The sequence below is a fragment of the Sapajus apella genome, unplaced genomic scaffold (assembly GCF_009761245.1).
Source record: "Sapajus apella isolate SASKATOON/1434 unplaced genomic scaffold, GSC_monkey_1.0 scaffold11, whole genome shotgun sequence".
Lineage (NCBI taxonomy): Eukaryota > Metazoa > Chordata > Mammalia > Primates > Cebidae > Sapajus > Sapajus apella.
The window spans coordinates 6719850-6745776 of NW_022436951.1; the positions used below are offsets into that span (position 1 = coordinate 6719850).

The 25927-nt window shown below is 33.7% G+C and overlaps 1 protein-coding gene across 3 annotated transcripts in view; it reads left to right on the plus strand.

The window, feature by feature from the left end:
• LMBRD2 (LMBR1 domain containing 2) overlaps positions 1-21799 on the plus strand; it is a 46781-nt gene extending 24982 nt beyond the window's left edge. For 2 of the 3 annotated variants that reach the window (XM_032278952.1, XM_032278953.1), the window contains 12 exons: positions 139-213; positions 1356-1469; positions 1989-2172; positions 5671-5852; positions 7053-7186; positions 10174-10279; positions 10780-10877; positions 13913-14016; positions 15489-15535; positions 16819-16924; positions 20167-20296; positions 21265-21325. In XM_032278952.1, the coding sequence (XP_032134843.1) occupies positions 139-213; positions 1356-1469; positions 1989-2172; positions 5671-5852; positions 7053-7186; positions 10174-10279; positions 10780-10877; positions 13913-14016; positions 15489-15535; positions 16819-16924; positions 20167-20296; positions 21265-21325 (1341 nt within the window). Of the gene's footprint in view, positions 1-138; positions 214-1355; positions 1470-1988; positions 2173-5670; positions 5853-7052; positions 7187-10173; positions 10280-10779; positions 10878-13912; positions 14017-15488; positions 15536-16818; positions 16925-20166; positions 20297-21264 lie in introns of all 3 variants that reach the window. The other variant, XM_032278951.1, reaches the window with a different exon arrangement.
• Positions 21800-25927: the final 4128 nt, after the last annotated feature.

Consider the following 25927-nt stretch of genomic DNA (forward strand, 5'->3'; position numbering starts at 1 on the left):
CTTTTATTCGTGTAATGCAAAGTAATTTGGGTCGAAGTTGAAGTTGTGAGAAAATGTATAGTACGTAATGCATTCTCATTTGGAATATGTGATCTGTAGAAATAGAAATATTTTTATTTATTTTGCTGTTTTTAATAGGAGGTTCGTAAAGTGAATGAAAGCATCAAGTATAACCACCCATTGAGAAAATGTGTTGATACAATACTTAAAAAGGTAATGAAATATGTTTTCTTTTGAAATATGCATTTATATAATATTATAAATTATAAAAGTACGAGAAAAGTATAAATACAGCCTATAGCTGAGTAACTCATTTTCTTCTAAACTCATTTTCATGTAAATATTAACCATAAACCATCTGTACTTTGAAGTTTTTTTTAAATTACTACAAGTTTAACACTAATTATTGGCAGTATTTTTTGTTGAAATACGGAGATAGAGGTTGACTAATGCATAAGGATTGCCATGACAATGATGGAAATAAACCTTTAAAGTGTTATTTTATATGTTCACTAAAGGCATATGTCCTATAAGAAAATAAATTAAGGCCTCCATTATAGTCAGCTTCCAACATGTTATTTTACAAATATATTTCATTAATATATTCATGAAATATATCATAAAAAGAGTGACATTAACATAGGTATTTAATAAATCGTACAGTTAAAGTTTTGATGCATTGGTACTGAATTAGGGTATTGCAGTTCCCCAGTTGTCTTAAACTCACAGAACCATGGAAACATTTATTTTCCTGGATTTTAATCTGTTATACTAATTGTTGTCTAGTGTTCTGTTTTGTTGAGATAATACTCATAGGAATCACTTTTCTAACTATTTCTCTCACATTTGCTACTTTTTGAGAACTACTAAGAGAGGTTAACTAACTTGCCCAAGTTCATATAGGTAATAAATGAGTAGTGGTGTGGAATATGACTTTAAATTCATGTGTTTATTTCTCTGTGCTATGCCTTTCAAAAATTCAGCATCTTGAATTTGTCATGATGCTTCTTCATTCTTCAGCTAGAAAAATAATTTACCCTACTTAGAATAATCCTCTCAAATACAAGTTGCTTTCTGTAGGTAAGCTCCCTACTGATAGCCATACATATATATCTAGTATATATGAGCATAAAGATTAATATTATACAGGTGAGAAGAAACTCAGTCCACCTTTTAAGACATTTTCAAGAAAATATTAGCAAGTAGAAGTCTAACTAGAGATGATAATAAAGTAGGAAGAGGTTTTTGAGAAAATTAGAACTCAAAATGATGCTCAAGAATGAAAGATTTTTAATAAAAACATTTTTTTATCTTTTTACAATTAAGATTTTAAAAAATCTACTTGTTCCTTTTAGTGCCCTACAGAATATCAGGAAAAAATGGGTAGGAACATGGATGATTATGAAGATTTTGATGAAAAGCATAATATCTACCCAAGTGAAAAAAGTCTGGTAAAACTGCATAAACAGGTAACTTTGTTAATTATAAATATTTCACTTACTGATGATTTTAGTTTAACTTGTAATCATTGCTCATAAAAAAAAAGGAATTTTTTTTTGAAACAGAGTCTCGTTCTGTTGCCAGGCACCAGGCTGGAGTGCAGTGGCGCAGTCTCGGCTCACTGCAACCTCCACCTCCCGCGTTCAGGCAATTCTCCTGCCCTCAGCCAAAAAAGGAATTTTTAGTGACTGTATATTTAAAACTTTATTTTGCTCCTGTCCTTATCATTATTCCTTGAAATAGTTTATCTTTGTGTATACCAACAGGAGTACTGTTGGCATTTGGGGAGGGAGAATTCTTCACTGAGCATAACTGTTGCATTATATGAAACTGTTACATCATTTTAGAACATTAATATTCTCAGTCTGACCCAGTAAATGCACTAGCACTTCCCCACTGATGTGACAATCAAAACATGCTCCCTAGTGGGGAGGTGAACCACTGTTGGATCAGAACACTGTCAGGTCTACCCCCATTCTCTTTTTTAGGTGATTTATTCAGTTCAGAGACACCGTCGAACTCAAGTACAATGGCAAATTCTTTTGGAACAAGCATTTTATCTAGAAGATGTAGCAAAAAATGAAACTAGTGCTACTCGTCAGTTTGTTCACACCTTTCAATCGCCAGAGCCAGAAAATCGATTTATCCAATATTTTTATAATCCTACATTTGGTATGTAATTTGATATAAATTACAAACTTTAATGATGAAAAGTTTTCTGTAGAAAAAAATTATGTATTTTCACCAATGCAAAGTTGAATTTTATTTGTATTATTTGATTTATACTTTGTGATATTAAGTATCTGATAACATTTCCCCAAAATAACTATTTTACTTACCGTATAACATAAACCAGTTTCCACCGTTACTTCACAAATAATAAAAATTCTATTAAAAAACATGTATACATGAAGCATATTTTGTATAATGCATAATATATACAATTATGCATTACTTATTGACTGGGATTCATTCTGAGAAATGTGTAGTTAGTCAATTTCATCATTATATAAGCATCATAGAGTATGTATGAAACCTAGATGTTATAGCCCACTACACATGTAGGTTATATGGTATGGCTTATTAATCCTAGGCTACAAACCTATACAGTAAGTTACTGTACTGAATATTGTAGGCAGTTGTAACACAGTGGTAAGTATTTGTGTATCTAAACATAGAAAAGATAATCATAAACATGTAGTGATGTAATTTTATGGGATCACCATTGTATATGCAGTCCATCATTGACTGGAATGTTGTTATGTGACACATGACTGTACTTAAAATAGTTAGAATTTTAAGTAATTTTATATCACAAGCTTGGGTCTCTTTTTCAGTCTTGACATACTACTGAAATATTCCCCTAAGTAGTCCTCTTTATTAGTCTTGTTATAAAACCTATACTCTGTAGTCATCCTTATTTTTCTCCTTTTTGATAATTTATGACACTCCCTTCAAGTGTTGTTAAATTTAGTGTGAAGAAACTTAATGCAAGTACCAAAGTGTCACAGTATTAAAATTTATTAAACCTTATTTATTCAAATAAATGGTTATATCCACTTGTTCCTCAGTGTCACAGTATTAAAGTGTCACAGTATTAAAACTTATTAAACCTTATTTATTCAAATAAATGGTTATATTCACTTGTTCCTCCTTTGCATGTTTGGTTTTGAGTATGAAGACCTAATGGCTGTAATAAATATCTCAAAAAACTTCTTTAACAAAAATCCTTCCTAGTTAAATGAAGGAATGATGTAGTATCTGTTCTCATTCATTCAACAAATATTTGGGCACATTAGTGTTATATATTGTTGGGTGCTTGGTAGCTTGGCATATATCGATTCAAAAAGACAAAAATTCCTGCTTTTGTGGAGTGAGGAAAACAGACAATGAACATATAAAGGCATAAAGATGCCGAATAGGCAGTTAATCAGAGAAATTGAAATTCAATAGAGAAGTCTGAACTGCAGGTATGAATTAGGGTGCGATCAATGTGTAGCGAAACATGGGGTCAGGATAAAATCAATAAAGAAGTAATTGAGATAGAGAAAAGAGAAAAGTCTTGAGAACCAAGCCTGAGGCATTCCACAATTTAGAGATTAGGTCAGTGAGAAAGTAACCAGCAGAAAAAACTAGAAAAGGAGGGAATGAAATAGGAAAATCAGGACAATGAAGTGTTTTGAGGAAAAGAGTATGTAAAGTATCTTTTCAAATGTTGCACATAGATTAAGGATCATAAATACTAAGACTTGACCATTGGATTTTAGAGAAGTGAGGATAAAAAAGCCTGACTGAAGTTTCAAAGAAATAAGAAGAGGAGCAATTGGAGACAGAGTAGAAAACTCTAAAAATGTTTTCCTTATAAAAGAGATACTACTACACAGAGATAAGGTGTAGTAGCTGACAGAGGATTGGGGACATAGTCAAGAGAAATTATCACATGTAATTAGTAAATGATATAATAGAATTTGATAAGACAATAGAAAATTTCTAGGACAATGTTCATGATTAGCAGAGGTGAGATGGGAAATAGTGAACAATGAAGAGAATAGTGGAGGTAAGGCACACATGTCACTAGATGAGAAGGTGTAGTGGTAGAAACTTCAGAAAATTCTAATCACTTCTATTTTCTCAGTGAAGTGTGAAGAGTAAGTATAGGAGGGCAGATTTTAGAGATTTGAAGAAGGAAGCGAAGGTGCAAAATAGTTGCCTAGGAGAGTGGTCATGGGAGAAGATTGGGGAATTATAGTAGGCTAACTAGGCAGTACCGAGGACCCACTTGAAGCTAGTGATGCAGAATTTAAAGTGAGACCAGTCAACAAAGTTGTGTGTCTTTGTCCTGCAATGTGCAGCTATGTGGATGCAGGCACAGACTAGCCAGGGAGTTGGATCTAACCAGGTGTGGTTTAGCTAAGCAGCTACAGTGAAGCAAGGCGGGGCAAAGGAAGTGGGATACTGTCCTCAAAGACTGGAATCTGGGCCGCATGAGGAAGGAAGGAAGGACATCAAAGTGTTAAATAACAGTAAAAAGGTGATAGAATAAATTGATCTTTGGTCCAGGTGTGGTCAGTCAGTGGTGTTGAAATGTTGTACTAGATGAATATATTGTTTGGAGACAAGGATGCTGAAATGAGATTATATGGAAGGGTTGGAGATACTGATAATAAAAGGTTTAGGCATCACTGTGGCAACAAGTAATTGAGGTAGGGTGGAGGAAAAGTTCATTAGAGGAGAGGAGGTCAAGGAAATAAGAGACAAAGGTACTGAAAGGGGAATCATTTATATGGATATTGAAATCACTAGGAATTATGATGAGAGGAAGATTGTAAAGAATTAAAGTGAGCCAGAAGCTCAACTGCTTAATAAATGAAGTAAAAATACAGCTTTTTCAATTTATTGAGCTTTCTTTTTAAAATTTTTATTTTTACCTAAATTCAGACTTAAAACCAAAATAGTACAAAATATTCCCACATAGCCTTCAACCAGGTTCTTCAAATGTTAACATTTTACTACATTGATTTGCTTTATCTGTATATATTTTTTTCTTACTATTTTAGAGTTGTATCCAGACACTGTGCCTCCTTATTCCTAAATGTTTCAGTATATATTTTCTAAAATAAAAATATTTTCTTACATAGCCGAATACAGCTATCAAAATAAAAAATTAATATTATACTATACTATTTACAGACCTCATTCAGATTTTGCTGTAAATATCCCAATAATATTCTTTGTATAAAATTCCAGATTATGCATCACATTCAGTTGTTATGTTTCCTTAGTTTCCTCTAATCTGACACAGTTTCTCAGTCTTTGTGTTTTATGATATAGATGTTTTTGGGAGTATAGGCCAGTTTCTTGTTGAACGTCCTTGAATTTGACTTTGATGTTTCTTTCAAATTAGATGCAGTTTCTGCATTTTTTTGTAGGAATACCACAGCAGCAATGTCATGTTCCTCTCAATACATGATAGCATGAGGCACATGATATCAGCTTGTCCCATTATGGGTGATCATTTGGTTAGGGTGGTATTTGCTGGTTTCTCCACTGTAAAATTGTTGTTTTCCTCTTTGTAATTAAATATCTTATGGGGAGATATTTTGAAGACAATGTAAATACCCCGTTACTCTTTTATAGTTTTCCTAATCATTTTTTTCTTTTATCTTCTAGAATGGTACTGGGAATGTCTTTTGCGACCATGGTTTTACAAGATACTTGCTGTGGTTCTGTCCATCTTCTCTGTGATTGTTGTGTGGTCAGAGTGCACATTCTTTAGCACTACTCCTGTCTTATCCCTCTTTGCAGTCTTCATACAGCTGGCAGAAAAAACATATAATTATATTTATATTGAGGTCAGTTTATTTTATGCCTATCATAAATAGATGTCACTTTATAGCATAACCCTTAACTGTTTTCTCCATGTATTTCTTCTACTGAAAATGAAATCAGTGACGTTTTCAGCAATGTTGTTATTCAGACTTCCAAAAGTGTGCTTCATTATTTTACCCACACTATAGAAACTAAGAACTGTATTTGAGGAGACGTAAAAAGTTGCAAGATAGTCCAAAAATCTGAGAATATTTTTTTCTTTTCTTTCTTTTTTTTTGGAGGCAGAATCTTGCTGTCACCCAGGCTGGAGTATAGTGGCGTGAACATGGCGGGAATAGTGAGCCATGTTCACGCCACTTCCTGGTCTCAAGAGATCCTTTTGACTTCCCAATCACAAGAGATCCTCTCACCTTAGCCTCCCAAGTAGCTGGGCCTACAGCCATGTATCACCATCCCCTGCTAAATTTTGTATATTTTGTAGAATCAGGGTTTCACCATTTTGCCCAAGCTGATCTGGAACTCTTGGGCTTAAGTGATCCTCCTACCTCAGCCTCCCAAACTGCTAGGATTACAGACCTGAACCATCACACTCGGCCCTGGGAATACTTTGATTATATTTATGCCAGTAAAGCTACATAACTTATAGGCCTCATGTGAAGAGTTGCCAAGGGAATGGGAAAATAGGCTCACTTTAGGAGGTAGGTTAGAAACTTATGGATCTAAGATATTAAACAGTTTGAAATGTAAATTTTTTTCTATAATCTTAGTAGGTGATTAAAAAATTCTCTGTTACCCATATAATTACAACGTCAATAAATGTTAGCTAGAAATGAAGGCTGGGCTGGGCGCAGTGGCTCACACCTGTAATCCCATCACTTTGGGAGGCCAAGGTGGGCAGATCACAAGGTCAGGAGTTTGAGACCAGCCTGGCTAACATGCTGAAACCCTGTCTCTACTAAAGATACAAAAAATTAGGCAGTCATGGTGGTGCATGCCTGTAATCCCAACTACTCAGGAGGCTGAGGCGGGAGAATCGTTTGAACCTAGGAGGTGGAGGTTGCAGTGAGCCGAGATCATACCACTGCACTCCAGCCTGGGCAACAGGGTGAGATGGTGGGACACTATTTCAAAAAAAAAAAAAAAGGAAGGATAATACTTGTAATTGTTAAGTGCTAAAGTCTCTTTGTTCTAAACAAACTGCTTCATTTTTGTTTTTTTTCCAGATTGCTTGCTTCCTTTCCATTTTCTTCCTAAGTATCTGTGTTTATTCTACTGTGTTCAGGATTCGTGTATTTAACTATTATTACTTGGCTTCACATCACCAGACTGATGCTTATAGCCTTCTTTTCAGTGGCATGTAAGTAGGATTGTGTTTAGAAACAAGAGAAATTATTTCATTGAGTGTATTCTTATGAATCTTTTATTTTTTTGTTGTTTACAGGTGTTAACTACTAACATCTGTATTTCTATGAGCTAATTGATTAGGTTTAAATATTAAATTCATGTTTGTTGATTGCCAGCTAACTTCTGCTTGAGGTTTAAGGTTAAAGTAGTTATACTAAGTTAGGCTAGAAGGCAGAAAAAACAATACTTAGTGAGCCTGGATTTACCAACCAGAGATTAGCAAGGAGCACGAACAATGGAGAGTTTAGAGACTAAGTCAGACCTGGATGGTGTTCTAAGATTCAGTGGTCTCACACTGAGTTGAGAAGGACTGAGAAAACCAACAAGAACAATTTTTCCTGCAGAATTTAGAGAGGATTTAAAGAGGTATCTTCAACTTGGGCAAGAGAGTACAATCCATTACTTGTTCTTATTGTTAAATGAGTCCTATTAGGTATTTATAAAGGATGAAATTAGGTAATATAAGGGAATTGACATCTAAAGTATTGTTAAGCATCTTTTTTATTGTTTTCCAAATAATTATGGACTCACAGGAGGTTGCAAAAATAGTACAAAAAGTCCTATGTAACCTTCGCCACACTACCCCCAGCGATATCAAAACCAGGAAATGAGAGAAAAACATTATTATTAACTCTACTACAAACTTTATATAATTCTCACCATTTTTTTTATCCTTTATTCATTTGCATGTGTGTGTCTGTGTGTGTGTGTATAGATTCCTATAGCCACCAACACAAGATTTAGAACAGTTCTATCATCACAAAATATTTCTCTATGTCTTTTTTATTCATACCTGAAGTCACCACCTGCAGGGATCTGTCCTGCAGACCCTGACTCAGTGACAGATGTGTAAAGTACACTGACACATAGATATTATGCTTTGCCAGTTCGACTGAGTGTGTCTGGGTGGCTTACAGACTCTCTAGAGAGTGCTATAAACAGTTTTGAATACTGGCTGGCACCAACCAGTGAGACTCGCATTTTTTTATTTTATTTTATTTATTTATTTTTTATTGTACTTTAGGCTCTGGGGTACATGTGCAGGTCATGCTAGGTTGTTGCATAGGTACATACATAACCAGGTGGTTTGCTGCTTCCATTCCCCCTTCATCTATATCTGGCATTTCTCCCCATGTTATCCCTCCCCACCCCTGACTGCTCCCAGTGTGTGATGCCTCTCTCCCTGAGTCCACCTGTTCTCATTGTTCAACACCCGCCTATGAGTGAGAACATGTGGTGTTTGGTTTTCTGTTCTTGTGTCAGCTTGCTGAGAATGATGGTTTCCAGATTCATCCAAGTCCCTACAAAGACACGAACTCATCATTTTTTATGGCTGCATAGTATTCCATGGTGTATATGTGCCACATTTTCTTTGTCCAGCCTATCATTGATGGGCATTTGGGTTGGTTCCAGGTCTTTGCTATTGTACACAGTGCCGCAATGAACATACATGTACATGTGTCTTTATAATAGAACGCTTTATAATCCTTTGGGTATATACCCAGTAATGGGATTGCTGGGTCAAATAGAATTTCTATTTCTAGCTCCTTGAGGACTTGCCACACTGTCTTCCACAATGGTTGAACTAATTTACACTCCCACCAACAGTGTTAAGAGTGTTCCTATTTCTCCACACCCTCTCCAGATTTTTTAATTATTGCTATTCTAACTGGCATGAGATGATACCTCAATGTTGTTTTGATTTGCATTTCTCTAATGACCAGTGATGATGAGCATTTTTTCATATATTTGTTGGCCTCATATATGTCTTCTTTTGAGAAGTGTCTATTCATATCCTTTCCCCATTTTTGAATGGGTTTGTTTGTTTTTTTCTTGTAAATCTGTTTTAGTTCTTTGTAGATTCCGGATATTAGCCCTTTGTCAGATGGGTAGATTGCAAAATTTTTTCCCACTCTGTTGGTTGCCGGTTCACTCTTATGATTGTTTCTTTTGCTGTACAGAAGCTCTGAAGTTTAATTAGATCCCATTTGTCTATCTTGGCTTTTGTTGCCATTGCTTTTGGTGTTTTAGTCATGAGACTCGCATTTATTCAGTAAAGTTTAATTGACAAAGGCTTGAGTCAACACCACTAGAGGTTGAAGATTAAAGGGCAGGTTCCAATGCCCAAAGCAAACACTGTTAGTGGGTAATATCCCTGGTCGACCTCCCCACAATAGGGCCATCCGGCTCAAAGGTTAGTTTTAAGACCACATGAGTAAACAAGTTATTCAGATAAACTCCTCTACATACCGTAGCTATTTGCTTTTCTTATTGACTAAATGTAAAGGGGATTTAGGCTGCCTTCAGCTGAAACTTCTACTGAAACTATGCAAACTTCTTGGCCTTCCAAGAAGGTTTGTGACTATATTCTATAACTTTCTCTAATATTTTCGTTTAATATTTTTGCTACCACCCTGAGTGAATCGCTATACATATGCACACTTTATTCTCTTCAGCCCCAATTCTCCATGTCTGTGGGTATGTAAGGCACTCTTTTTATTTGGACAGAATTGAACAACTCTGTACCTATACTTATCAGAATGACATATGTTGATACAACTTCAGTTCTTTTTTGTACTGAATACAATTCACCTTGAAGATGTTACTGTCCTTATCATGCTGCGAGATGCATTTTATGGATGGTTTAGTCATAGAAGATGCATGCAAAGGCATTCCACAATTTGTGGGGGTAAAGCAATGGCAGAAATCATAAAAGCAAGGAGCTTGAGGCTGTAGTCATGTAGGTATTAATGTGACAATTTTCAGAATATCCTCCCAAGTAAGTGAGGGCAGGTCACATTAAGAATTACATATATATATATAAAACAGATGAAAATTTTGTATATAATTATTGGAAATGTTTTTAATATACCTCAATATAAATAAAATGTATTTTGCTGCTTTACTTTTTATATACGTATTTGTAAATGTTTATTGCAGGCTATTTTGCCGTTTGACACCTCCTTTATGTCTTAATTTCTTGGGTTTGACCCATATGGATTCATCCATCTCTCACAAGAATACTCAGCCAACTGCTTATACATCTGTAAGTATGGTCACAAAACTAATTCCTTAGGTTCACTATGTATATGAGATGCTGTTATTGTGAAATTTCTTTTAATGCTAGCAGAAAGGTTTTTTAGTGTTACTGGTAAAACTTTCTCTTAAAGATTGTATATATATATATATATTACTATTGACTAGATGAACATGATTTTGCTTCTTTTATTATATAAATGTGTTTTGGTTCATTTAGGTTGTCTAGCTGAGCAGTATCAAAAGAACTTACCTATACTAACATTAACTTTATATTTATAGTCAATGTATGTGATAATTTTGAGTAACAATTACATTAATTTTCCTTAAGAGAAAAACATCAATAAAAAGCAGATTTTTAAAAAATTAGTTCATTTACTGCTTTGTTTCTACTTTTTAAAAGGTTCAAATGGGTTGGTATAACTGGTTTTGGGCAAATTGTCTAATGATGGAAAGGAATGGAAATTACAGAACTATTCCAATTTAACTTACTTTTTTCTTGCTCTTTAGATTATGGGTTCCATGAAAGTTTTATCCTTTATTGCAGATGGATTCTATATATATTATCCTATGTTGGTGGTAATTCTCTGCATTGCTACTTATTTTAGGTAAGAAACATATTATTTTTTCTTTTGCTCTTAAATCTGGATATCCTTTCTCTTTAAAGCTCTTTTAAGTATTTACTGATGGAGTTTCAGTTTGTTTTATTGTAGCTTTGGAGAAGCTGGGGATAGTTTGAAGAGACTACTGAGTGATCAGGTCAGATTCTCCCTCTAAAAATTTTAAAGAAAGAAAAAAGAGGTAGAGTTATTATTCTATTACAATAAATAATTTTATTTTAGCATTATTCTATTTAGGCTACAAAATGAAAGGATTAATTTCAGAACATTAACTCTAAGTCCTGGCTTTTGACATTGACAGCTAGTCTAGCCTGCAAAGCACCCTTATGTCTAGCTTCTTTCTAATGACATAAATTCGCCTTAGAGCTTTCCCATAATTATTGCGGGCTGTCTAGATGCTTCAGCCCGTGGCCAGCACAAAGGGTCAGGTGAGGAGCAATGGTAATTAAGTTGTACATTAAAACTAGAGGAGAAATTTTCTCCTGTGTTGGAAAGTACATGGGATGCTCTTTTCATGGAATTAGAATGAATGGTAGAATCTAGGCAGGGTTGAGATTCACATGGGGTTAAAGGATAGGTGTACTTGACTTCTAGCATCTGTCTTTCCTACTGTTTACGTGTCAAGTTTCCTCATACTGTACTCTATCTGCCTTCTTTTATTGCTTAAGTGCTCCATAACATACCCAAAATGCCACTTTTTCAAAAAACACTTAAAAGTATTCATTGCTTACTCTTCTGAGAAAAATAAATTTCATCTACCTACTTTATTTAAATCTTCCAATAGGGGCTGGGTGCGGTGGCTCACACCTGTAATCCCAGCACTTTGGGAGGCCTATGCGGATGGATCACGAGGTCAGGGGTTTGAGACCAGCCTGACCAACATGGTGAAACTCTGTCTCTACTAAAAATACAAAAGCTAGCTGGGTGTGGTGGCATGTGCCTACAGTCCCAGCTACTCAGGAGGCTGAGGCAGGAGAATTGCTTGAAAACCCAGGAGGCAGAGGTTGCAGTGAGCTGAGATCACACCACTGTACTCTAGCCTGGGAGACAGAGTGAGACTCAGTCTCAAAAGAAAAAAAAAAAGAAAAACTAAAAAAAAAAAGCTTCCAATATTATTTTATGGTTGTTACAGATAGTATCTACTAACATTAGGGTAATGAGTAAACAAATATTGTTTAAAATAAATTCTCTATTGCGTTTTAAAAAATACATTTTACTTCCTTTAAAATAACTAAAAGATTATAACTTCAAATAATGCTTTTAATATGAACTGATCAATAATATCAAATCTAATTTTTAAATGTTTTCTTTAAGGTGGAGAAGATAGTAACAAATCTACAGTATGAAAATGATGTATTAAAAGAAGAGATTAGTCATACTTTGTGTTTCTGAAACTAAGTTTTTATTACGTTCTTACTCATTTGGAAAGTGTATAAAGTAGAACATTAAGAACTTGTAATGTAAAATGATTTTTTAATGTTAGCAGTTATGTTGGCAAGATTAGCATTTCTTTTTACCTTATTAGATGGTTATATAGATCAAGTGATATGGGGTAGAATAGTGCTCTGTCAACTATAAAATCTTAGCTATAAGGAATCACTATGTCTGAAAGGAAAATTGTTAAACTTAAATATCATTAAAAGTGTCTTTCTAGAGTTAATTGGATAAACTTTGAGTTCTATTTTATCTTTAGGAGAAAAAAAAGATTGTATTTTTTAATTTTCAGGTTAACTCACAAAATAGATGTTATGTTATAGAAATACATGAAACAATGCCTTACTGACATCTCAATGATAGGTTGATTTTATAAGTTCATTTTCATTTGAAATGCTGCCATAATGAGACTGATTTCCACACTATTAGCAATACAGCCACACCCAAAGTGAATATCCAGACTTACCTGCTTAGAGAGTATAATATTGTTTCCTGACACTTTAGACAAAAATAAAACCTTCCCAAAGAGGATGATCTAATTCTGGGCTTCTCATCTGGGAGTTTAGTACTCCCATAAGGATATGAAGATGGTTAGGAAATGTTTGAAGTCAGAGAATTAACATGATCATCTACAAAACCCCAATTTTACCCAATGGTAATACATAAAAAACATTTTTATATGAATGAAACAAGTAGATATATTATGGATTAGCTAAATATTTATACATTTTGACTGCAAAATGGAATGGAGAGCTTCACTTTTTCTAAATTGCTTTTCTGTTTTTCCTTTGTGTCTCTCTCCTTCACCACTTTCTCCTCCTCCCTTTTGCCTCCCTCTGCATAGAAGTACATCATTGAAAAAATTTGAGAACTAATATAATTTTAAAAAGCTGCTTGATTTGTGTTTTGGCTGGGATAAGATATGTCATTTATTAAGTGATCTTTAGCAAAGTATTTATTTAACCACTTAGGCCTATTTTCTCATCTGTAAAGTGATATTTATCTCTTAGAATGATAGTAAAAATTAAATAAGAAGGCATCTGTAAATTGTCTGATGTATAGTTGGATCTTAACAAATATTAATCCTGCCTGTTCACCTATCATTTCCTTCCTTGTTTTCCATATTTTCAGTATGATTGTCTTGTACAACAATCAAATTTAAAGTAAATAGCAAATAAGATACAATGTTATAGTCTTCAGATAAGATATAGCAATCAATTTATAGTATATAAAAGCTATTTAAATGGTTAACTAGATCAGAGGAAAAAAGTTGTTCTTACATTATTATAGTTTTCATTTTAGTGTCTTGGTATAATTGTTTTCTGAAGGTATGCTGATAACTTAAGTGACATCTATAAGAAACCTGAATATAGTGCATACCCTAATCAGTGAAGTACAGGGCATACGCTTCTTAGAAAGGGAGATAAGTGGTACTTCCTGAAGCATGTCAGATGTGACTATAGATAACTATATGATAACAGATAATGAAGCATAGTCTTCTTTGGGAGTGAGAATGCTAAAGAATAATTCATCTAAATACTTACAATGTGAAATAATGCTTGTCTTTTTAAAAAATCTGCTTTTATTAGTTTGGGAACCCGTTGTTTGAATCTGCTTGGTTTCCAGCAGTTTATGGGAGATGATGATATGACATCAGACTTAGTTAATGAAGGAAAAGAATTAATCAGAAAAGGTAAGATTTGTCTTTTAAAATAAATGAAGGGAAAATACTAAGAGCTAAGCTCAAAATACAAAATTAATATTTGTATAGTTTGTGAATAATTTGTACTCTATCCTAAAAAATTATAAACTAATGCAAATTTTTAGCTAAAAATGTACATATAGCCTTCCTAGCAAAAATAATTTGTAAACATAAATAATTATTTTATCTGTCTTTAAGAAATTCTGAAACTTAAGGCTGGGCGTGGTGGCTCACACCTGTAATCCCAGCACTTTGGGAGGCTGAGGTAGGTGGACCACCTGAGGTCAGAGTTTGAGACTAGCCTGACCAACATGGAGACACCCTGTCTCTACTAAAAATACAAAATTAGCCGGGTGTGGTGGTACATGCCTGTAATCCCAGCTACTCGGGAGGCTGAGGCAGGAGAATCGCTTGAACCCAGAGGTGGAGGTTGAGGTGAGCCGGGATCGTGCCATTGCACTCCAGCCTGGGAGATAAAAGCAACTCCATCTCAAAAAAAAAAAGAAATTCTGAAGCTTAAATATTAGTATGTTTTCAGCTCGATAACACCCTTGTATGGTCTTGGAATCATTTTCATGTTTACCTTGAAACATATTTGCCAAGTTCTGTACAACTATAAAGCTCATTAATTTAAAGAATGATCAGTTTGATACTGCATAGAAGATCATTCAGGCAAAAGCTACTTTTTTAGAATGTGATGATCATTAACAGCCTGTTAGAATACATGGCACGCTAGTAGAATCACATCACAAAACTAAGTGTATTAAATTTGTTGATGTTGAAAGTGATAGTACCATGGAGGGAAAAAAGTCTTGACTTTTGGGACTTTGGTTCTTAGACATTCTCCCTACTTGAGTCTGGGGCTTTTGTGTAATTATGAGTTGAATGTAAGCCAAAATGTATTACAGCTCCAAAATAATCTAGTGTAGCCTTCACATGTTCTCCTGTTAGACCTCATATGACATAGCACATCCAGTCCTAGGTAAGATTTTAAAGAATAAGACTGATAAATTAGAAAGTATTTAGAGAAGGACAGCTAGAATTTTGAGTCTGTAGAGTGTATCCTATGGGAAAAAAGTGAAAAACACCATGTCTGTAACCTAAAGAGAGTAACATAGAAAAAGACTCATACAGAAAGAAAAGAAGTATGAACTTAACTTAGAAGACAGGAATAAAAGAGAATATGATTTACAAAGAAACAAATTTCATTGTGAAAAAGAACTCTTTCTTCCCTAAAGTTATTTAAACAGAGACTACAGGGCCATCTCCAACAAAAATAGAGAAGGCATTCACTGTTTATTGAGTGAGGTAACTTCTCAAAATTCTTTCCAGCAATAATCTATAACATCTGATTTTGTGGTAATTTAAAATAAATATCACATAATTTGATATCTTTAGTTCAGTTACACTATGTCTGATTAAACCGTGTTATGCCATATTTGACACTATTTTTCTGTGTTTAGAGAAGAGAAAAAAACAAAGGCAAGAAGAAGGTGAGAATCGAAGAAGAGTAAGTACAGTATTAATTTTCTGTAATCTGAAGATTAATTTGAAATAAAATTTCTTAAGAATATTATTAATTTGGAATAATTAGCTAAAGATAGAAAAAAGTGGGAAAATGTTAAAATATATATTTTTAAAGAAAGGGAATTTTAATACTTTCAGGTGTACACACTAAGTATCCTACAGACCTGTTCTAAAAGTCATTAGTAATAAATTACTTCCTATTTAGTATGGAGCGCTTCTTGCCTGAAGTAGCTGCTCAATGAATATTTGTTGAATGAATAAATAAATAAATACATATATTCTTGCTGTTAAAGTGACTTTGATTGCTTTAAAATTGTTTCTCTTTTTTGATGATGTGACATTAATTTTATTCCTCCTTAATTTTTCTTTAAGCCTCCATTTTCTGAGATAAACTAACCTAGAAAGTGAAAAGGCAAAAAATGAGTAAAATCTAATTATAATTACCACACATTTTTAACAAATGGGTATATATACTGGCAAAGACTAACAGGAAACTTTATAGTTGTCTTTGTGTATCTTCAAATATGTGTATCTTCTTTATTTTAGAAGGCAGAACTAGAACCAAAGAGTAGAAGTTACTAGAGATAGATTTCTCCTATCTATGAGAAGTTCTAATTTATGCAATTTACCAGAATTGCAATAGGCTTCTCAGACATAGAAAATTACATGCTGTCTAGTCAGAGAGCCAAAATGCATCTGGCAAGGAGGTTTTAGAATGGGACCCCGCACTGCATGGAAAGTTGCCTTATGTGATTTCTGATGTCCCTTTCAATTCTAAGAATTTAATGAGTAGAATCTAGTTAATATGGTTTTACTGCATTTAGGATAACTCATAATGCCATGTGAGTCATAGACTATGTATACAACTTTTCTGTTGATGTTTTAGCTCTTTAATATTTGTAGTTTATTTGAGTGAAAGAAAATTTTGTTAACATCTATTAGTCATTATGGGTTCTCATAACTTTTGTATGGTCAAGGCAAACTTGTCATAGTAATATTGTTTTACATTTTAGATAGATGAGTAACAATCAAAGTTAGCAGAATGTCTCTATGTCATTTGTAAAAGTTTATAGAGACTGTGACTTCAATAAATCATGGAAAAATGAAAACATTGACCTATGACTTTTAAAGATGCTAGGATAATTATATTGATTGCTAATGAATTTCTGATGAAAATAATTAAGTTATATTGCATACATCATCTCTTGACATTAATGAATTATTTTCTGTTCTCTTATTATATATTTACTTGTGTTTCTTTTCTAGGAATGGAAAGAACGTTATGGACACACTAGAGAAGATTCTACTAGGAACAGAAATATTCATACTGACCAAAAAGAGTCAAACTTTTCAGATGTTAATACCAACCGGTGTAAGTAGTTTATCTTCTAGTTCACTTGGAAAGTGTTTTCTTATGCTTGCTTGCATAGAGATTGAGTGTTAGAATACTCATCCAGTAATGCCTTTGTAGAATTATAAATGTGTGTTTGCAGTGACTTTTTTTTTTTTTTTTTTTTAACATTTCTCAATATATAGAAGGAAGGGTAGTTCAAATATATACTCTGGTGGGGAAAGGAGAAACTGTGGCATCAATTGAATAGTTCTAAGTATACTAACTCTACATAATGTAAGCACTCATCCCAGGTATTTTCTAGGCAGGTATTTATTTCTACCATTTACCTTGATGTTTTTCTTTCCTATTAGTACGTGTAGGTTATTCGATCATTTTTATAATAATTTATTGACTGACCCATATAAGTTAGGTATATTCCCAGGTATACAGCAATACAAAGAAGATATATTTCTTGTCCTCAGGATGTTATAACTGAGTGAGGGACTGATAACAGACAGAAGTCATCTGCCATCAGGTGGGTTAGGAAGCCTTCCTGAATCACTGATCCCACACTGACATGAGGCAGAAGCTATTTAGGAGGTACCAAGAAACCAGTTTTTGCCTAGGACCTTGAGCTGAGTAGAAGGAGGAGGTTATTTTGGGGAGAGATGTAAGATTGCTGAAAGAGCCCCACCAGTGAGGCTTTAGTGCACAGGATTTAAGACTGAGGATGGGGGAGGAAAAACTGAGCACCCTCTCCCACTCAGCTATGAGTTTCGCACTGAGTACCAATGGATGAGGAATAGAAACATGGAGAAGACTCCCTCTGTGGAATATCCATGGAAGGACTACTGAAATCTAAGAGTGGAAAAAGAATACTGAGAGAAACCATCTGGCACTTGAGGCCCTACTAAGTACAAGGTCATAGCATTTCATCACTAGAGAAATGTGAAGTCTGTGGGGACTTAAAGAAACTAAAGCAATAACCAAGTCCAAACTTGGATCAACTATATCAGCTCTCAACAGTGATGATCTAATAGAAGAGGTGTGCCCAATTTGGGCATAAAACTTTGATTTCTCTACATTTTTTTCTTTCTTTACACATAATGTATGGCTTTTAACCCAAAATTATGAGAAATACAAGAAAGTAAGATAATATGAGCCATTTTCAAAATATAAAATACTGAGCATACCAGACCTAGAGGTGGCTCAAATGTTAAAATTATCAGACAGTGCAGTGACTTTAAAATAACCAATTAGTATGTTAAATAATCTGATAGAAAACTTGGACAATGTGCATGAACAGATGGGAATTTCACCAGAGAGATGGAAACTATACAAAAGAGCTAAATGGAAATGTTAAAAATATTTTAATTACAGACTATGTATGATATTGTAGACTTCTCATTGACAGCTCTGATGGAAAGATGCACACCTGATGCAGAAGGAATTCAGCTTGGTGAATGGAAAAAGAGGGCTTATCTTAGGAAAAAGTTTTTATAATGAAGAAATATTTCTGTAATAAGGATATGCTTAGCTGGGTATTTAGAAATGAATAGTACTTAGCCAGTTGAAGGGTATTTTAATTAGAAGGGAGACTAAGTACAGGACGCTGTGTCATAAGAGAACCTTTGGGAAAATGTATGTTTTTCTCTGCAACTAAAGCCTAAGCATAGGAAGGGTAACAAGAGAGGAGACCCCAGAGCTGCTTGGGGAACAGATATTGTCATGCTCTAAAGTTTGGATTTGGGGCCAGGCGTGGTGGCTCACACCTGTGAGGCTGAGGTGGGCGGATCACCTGAGGTCAGGAGTTTGAGAATAGCCTGGGCAATATGGTGAAACCCCATCTCTAGTAAAAATACTAAAAGTAGCCAGGCATGGTAGCAGGCACCTGTAATCCCAGCTACTCAGGAGGCTGAGACAGGAGAATCTCTTTAACCCAGGAGGCAGAGGTTGCAGTGAGCCAAGATTGCGTCGCTGCACTCCAGACTGGGTGACAGAGCAAGACTCCATCTCAAAAAAAAGTTTGGATTTTGACCTAATGGTAAGATTTCAATCTGGGAAGAAGTATGGTAAGATTTTTGGTTTCGAAAGATGAATTTGATGGCAGTATAAAGCATAATTTTTAGGGAAGTGAGATGTAGAAACCATTTAAGAGACTGTTTTGGTGATGCAGTCAAGAAATGATTAGGGTCTAAAATAAGGCAGTGGTCCTGGAGATGACAAGAAAAGGATTTATTTGAAGGACTTCAGGGTAGAATAAATAGGAAGGAGCTAAAGCTTTAGTTAAACCTGGGAAATAGTGAGGATTCGGTAAAGGGATTTGGACACTTGCTTACCATAGAGTGGAAGGAAGTTTACAGAATGGAAAGCTCTGGCAATGCTTAGGAGAAGAGGAGTCACAAAGCTATAGGATGATAAATTAGAGAGAATCTTGCATGTATTGGGCAATTGCAATTTGCCGAATGAGTGAGAGAAAAGATGAAGAGACTTGCATTTAGGACAAAGTCCAAGCTTACAGAAATATAAAAATGTGATAGAATTGGCTTGCCTTAAGTTTTCAGAAAGAACTGTATCATAAAGCTATTGTAAAGCTACTTGGACTCTTCTGGACAACATTGTGAAAATTTGGTTTGTTTATAAAGAAATTGACATCCACGTAGAGAAAGGAGAGTTAGTTTTCTATATCTGCTGTCTGGTATGATAATCATTAGCCACGTGTAACTATTGAGCAGTTGCAACATATTGAAATGATAATATTTTTGATATATTGTGTTAAATATATTAAAATTAATTTCATTTGTTTCTTTTTACTTTTTAACATAGCTACTAGAAAATTTCTAATTAATGCATTCTATTTCTCTTGGCTAGTGCTACCCATATTCTTGCCTTATGGTAAAAAGGCTGACACCTTTTTTTAAGAGTTTGAGCTGATTACACCTTAAAGTCCTAGCCAAGAAATGAAGTTAACTATAAAACCAACTCAAACTACTGTTGTTAATGAACAGTTTCTCCATTGTGATACCATAGTTAAATGTTAATTCTGAGTTATATTATTAAAATATTTGCACTGTATCTGCTTTTCCTTGCTATATTCTATCATACTGCTTATAATTTTAATCTGATTTTAAGTAAACATGTAGTTATCTTATGTTCTTTGTCTTCACAATGAAAATTCAGATTCCTTGGAATTTTGATTTTTCTCTCTGTAGCTCCATAGACTATGACGCATAAATTAAAAGACAGTAGGGAAGTAGACATTTTTCCTCCTTCCTTTGCAGCTGCGTTCAAATATACCAGGGCTAATAACAGGACTGAAAGGGACCGGATAGAACTTCTCCAAGATGCAGAACCTTTGGATTTTAATGCAGAAACATTCACTGATGATCCTCTTGAATCTGAATCAGGAAGGTAAGTTCTGGCTGTGACATTTTAGCTCTAGCATTCCTCTGCAATTTTGATAACTTATTGACAAGGTTGAAAACAAGTGAGTAAAGGTAAAAGTAAACAAGTTATAAGTAAAGAAAAATGTTCATTTTCTCTAATAATAAAAAATATTAAGTAATCTTTGATACCTTTTTAGACTTTTTAATGCTTTTATATTTTAAAAATTATTATCCAGTAGTGGTAAATGAAATCGTTATCTCCACACAATACTAGTGTTATTATAAATAAAAAAGTATAAATAATTGAAATATATAGCAAAGGATGGGGACAATATTTATATGCCTATTTCTGACTGTGCCATTTGTGAAATTTTATTATATTTATTAACTGCTGCATCGCAGTGTCTAGATGCCAGAACTATTCTAAGCTCTTTAACAAAAATATTGTAATTGCATGGTTGCAAATTCAATTGAATTTAAATCCAGAGAGGCTCAGTAAACTGCCTAGAGTCACACAACTTGTAAATGGCAAGTCAGGCATTCAAACCCCAGTACTCTGGCTACAGAGTCTGTACTTTCAGCCATTGTGCTATGAGGATATAATTAAATAAAAGCAAAATATCATGTGCATGAAAATGTTTACTATAGTATTGCCTATATGCAGTAAAAACCTAGGTTATATTTATATGCAACAACTGAGAGTGGTTATTAAATTGATTAATCTCCCAGATGTGTCTTACATCCCCACCCCTTCTTTTTACATCTCTCACTCTGTCATGCATATATTCTAGGCTCTAAAACAGTTGGTGGTTGATTTATAATTAAGTCCTTTTGGAAAATGTAATTGGAGGGTAAGTTTCTACTTTCAGCTACTGACTAGATTTTACAGTGCTTACAAATTATGTGGCCACTTCCTTTTAATGTATTCTTGGTTTTGTCTCTTCCTTTATTATTTTTGACCCTTCAGATTATTTCTTTATGTTCACCTTTTAGGTATCAGCCTGGTGGACGATATCTCTCAATGTCTCGCAGTGACATATTTAATGATGTTTAAAGTCTGAAAAAGTTTGTGGGACCACTAACCAAGGTCAACACATCAGATCGGTCTTGTTGAACATCTGTGTACCCTAGAATTTCCTCTATACGCTCAGTAAAAAGTGTCAAGATAACAAAAAAAAGCTCTGAGAATTAATTATATCTTAGAAATAATAGTTTAATGTTCATTGAATACAGTATCATCTTTTCCAACAAGATTTATTACATATCATTTCCTAAGCATCTGCCTTAGAAGTACAGTTACAGTGGAAGAATTGTTTAAAAGCTCAACATATGTTAAGAACATACAGTTCAGTTTGTTTCAGTTTAATTTTTTTTTTCGGGAGAGTTAAAGATTCAAGGAAGCCATAAGTCATACTAAATAATATTATACAGTTTTATTGTTACCTTTTTGTTATTTCTAAAAACTATATTCAACTTGTATTTCCCAAAGAAATGTAAGTGAGTGGAGACCTTAAATAATAACTGTATTTGTAAAACTCGTATCTTAAAAACAAGGCTTACTTACTAGACATAACTGAATGTAAAAAGTACTTTTTCAAATCTGTTTGCAAAGTAGTGGGGGATTTTTGCATGTATAAGATTAAGATTATACTTCAACTGATAAGTGTGTATTTAGCATGTATACTGTAATCAGGTGATATAATATTCCTTCAATCTTTGTAGTAACTGGGTTTTTTTATGCTTCTGGTATTGCTTTATAAAAAGTTTTCATTTCAGAAAGCTATGTTCACATTTATCATTTAACATATTGATTTAAATCTTGCCATTCAAGGATAAATTCTAGGCATTAGTGGAAAATAGTTTTTCTTTTTTAGCAGTCAAAGAGTCCAACAAAATTCTTTAATATTTAAAGGTACCTGTTTATACTTTTTGAGAAAAAATTTGGCTAGTCAAAGGTAAAAAGTGAATCCATTTACTGTTATTACTGATACTTAATTTGTGGTTTATATAAAACAAAACTATATTAGAAGGGAAATGTATAATAACTTGTTGGTTAAACATCCTTATTAAATAGATTGTTTTTTAACCTTTGTGTTTAAGCTAAATTTATGTATTATATTTTAAAGCACTAATGTTTTATTGCAAAGTGAACATGTTTGATTATAGCATGCTTGCAGAGGGTTTCTTATGTTCCTAGAATATTTGCAACTCTTACTGAATCCATGCTACATTAGGTGACCATACGTCAGCTTGCCTAATACAATCTCAGTGTAACACCTAGTATCCTGTTTATTACTAGTGCTCAGTTTCACCCTCAAGTATCCCAGTTTGGAAATGAATTGTATGGTTCCCCTAACTTGAAGTTAATCTTTCTCCAAGACATAAATAGAAACTTTTTATTTTTCTCTTTAATATATATTATCATGTAAGTTTTTTAAAAAAGCATAGCTCCATATAGATATTGAAAGGAATACGGCATAATTCTCATTATCTGAAAACTTTGATCTTTGAGTTTTTGTGATCTTTGAGATTAGATCCCTTTAAAAATAATTATCAGTGGATAGACTTACTCTCAATTGAAGGCCATATAGAGTACACGTGAGGACACATACATACAGTCTTTTAATGTGAAGTGTGGTCAGAGAGCAATATGCCAGGAGCAGAGATAATTTGATGCTGGGTTTGTAATTTCATGATTGACTCATTGAATACCTTGGGCAAATCATGTAGCTTTTCAGTGCTTCAAGAGCTTCATTCTGCACCTTCATTTGCAGAATGAAGATGATACTTGCTATTTACCTGCTACCTTACAAAGCTATCACAAGGAAGTCGAGTTGGTGTTTATGTACTGCAGTTTAGAATTGTGCTGTTTTTCCTAGTGATACTTGAAAATATTAGATGGGGGAAATGATCATCTCAGAAAGGGGTCTAGTTTCTTGTTATTACAGAAAAGCTTACAAGTCCCTAAAGCCAAAATGCTTTTTGGACCAATTCATCAAAAGTCCTGTGAAAGTAGTTTTGTTTTATTTAGTCTTTGGGTTTACTTTGGAATCATTTCTTAAGTATAATGTGGTTTCTCATCAGGTTTGTCATGAAATTCAGATGCTGTTATTGAAATAGAAGCAGAAAAGGCAAAGAAATTAACCAATTACTTTTATAACTTTTATAATGCCCTAAGATAAATTGGTAGGAATGTATAAGGTAATGTTACCACTTTCCTTTAGTATTAAATTTTTTATGTTTATAATAATTGAAGTATATATATGCATATACTTCACAAACAGTATAGATTCCTCTATGACTTTCACATTATATTTAAAATAACATTTTGTTGTTTCAGTGATTCAGATTATTCAACTTTTTAAGCAGAATTTATCTTACAGAATGTTATATATGATCATATGAAGGTGTTATTTTGTTGGATAAATTTGAATTCAGAAGGCAATGACTTGACCCCTGAAGACTGAGTTTATTGCTGGGGAGCCAAGTTAATATTTGTTAAGCCACCTTGTGTAAAAAACTGTAGTGGGTACAAGTTTTCTGTTTTGAGAAGCTTATTAAAATTTAGTGACATCTCTGTAAAATAGTACTACTAAATTCATGTACTTTACATGCAAAGTAAATTTCTTTCTTTCTTTTCTTTTTTTTTTTTTTTTTTTTGAGATGGAGTCTCCCTCTGTCACCAGGCTAGAGTGCAGTGGTGCAATCTCGGCTCATTGCAATCTCTGCCTGTTGGTTTCAAGTAATTCTCCTGCCTCAGCCTCCCAAGTAGTTGGGACTACTGACGCACACCACCATGCCCAGCTAATTTTTGTATTTTTAGTAGAAATGGGGTTTCACCATGTTGGCTAGGACGGTCTAAATCTCTTGACCTCAGGCAATCCGTCCGCCTTGGTTTCCCAAAGTACTGGGATTAAGGTGTGAGCAACCGCACCCAGCCGCAAAGTACATTTCTTATTTTCAGTAATTTTTGATGACTTTATTACTCGATAATAAATATCTGTTTAAAAATTTTCAAATTATTTTGTAAATAGTTGTTAGGTAAGAATTTCAGTAAGCCAGTAATTCAGAATAACTATTGCAGAAAATAATAATAATCTATTAATTTCATGAATCATCTTTAAATTACTAATTAACTTCATTTACAACATAAATAACTTGTTATCAATAGAGAATTTTGTAAAAAAACAAAAGAAAGTATAAGTTTAATTATTAAAATTTGCTCTCTTACCAAATGAATACAAGGGCTTTTGAATAATCTCATTGCATAAGAGGCCCTCATTTTACAAAAATGGTAAGAACTAAATCAAAAGATTCAAGAGTTTTCCCTTTATAAAGAATAGATCAGAAAATTTGACAATCCAGACATTCAAAAAAAATTCTGCTAGTTGATTTTTTTTGGATTACTATTTGATTAGGTGATCAGTTCTGAAATTTAAGCTGGATGTATGCCCAAAGTAAATTAGCATAGGAAAATCAATGTGTGTGTTTTTTTAAAAGTATATTTTAGCATATTAATGGAGAAATTTAGTTTATGTTCAGTAACCTCATTTTTATAGCATTAATAGGCTTAGGGAACGTTCTTGATAGTTGGAAAAAATTAGTTTATGTTCAGTAACCTCATTTTTATAGCATTAATAGGTTTAGGGAACATTCTTGATGATGTACTGATTACCATATTAGAGAAAAAATAAACTCTCCATATTGCAATTCACACTGTTTAGTAAGGTGAGTTTTGTACTTATGATTTGAGTGGACCATGCCTAAAAATTACAAATGTTTTTGCACTAAGTGACAAAATATGTCCCTGAAAAATCTTAGCATACTTGAATCTCCAAATGTAATGGATTTGTGTTAAATTCTGAATGTTTAGCAGTTTTAGGGTTTTGTCATCTTTCCTTATGTCCTCTCTCATTCCTTTATACCTTTTTCCTTTCTAAGGCCTATGTTTATAGCATGACTTGTAATGTGCTGAAAGATTTTCCTTCTGTTTTGTGTACATAGTCATTTTTGATGAGTGGTATACTCAGAAAAATTTCTTTTAGGTCACTAAAAGAAATGCCCTCCTTAGTGACCTAAACGAAATTATTTTCAGTGTAATATTTTTACATAAAATAGATTTCAAAAAAATTTAAGATTTATTTAGATTCTTGAGACATCTTTTTATGAAGAGGAATTAATAAATGATATACATCATCAAAACTTTTCTTAGGAAAGTTGAAACAATATAAGAAAGTTACAGAAGGCCTTCTAAAATATGAATTCCCATCTATATGAGGTACTTCTTTCCAACTCAGTGACTTTTTGCCCAGAGACTCAGAAGACCAGGCAATGTTTTCCCCTTTCGCAACTCCTGGAGGCCAGGGCCTAGGAGCTATTTCCCCCAGCAGGGCAGGCTGTAGTCCTGCTCTCTCTTCCTTCCCACTGCAGCAGGAACATGTCTTCACCTCTGATTCCTTCCATACCCAGATTGATTTAACTAAAATTTTATTTCTGTTTTCAAAACATTTGTCCATTAGGTCAATTGAGAACTCATTGTAATTTTTAAAATCTGTTAATAAAGCAGGAATATTGGCATGTTACTCTTCTCATCGATATCCTAAAAGACATTTGTTTTTTACCTACTCCTTGGGAAAAATTAACTTTTTTTCACTGA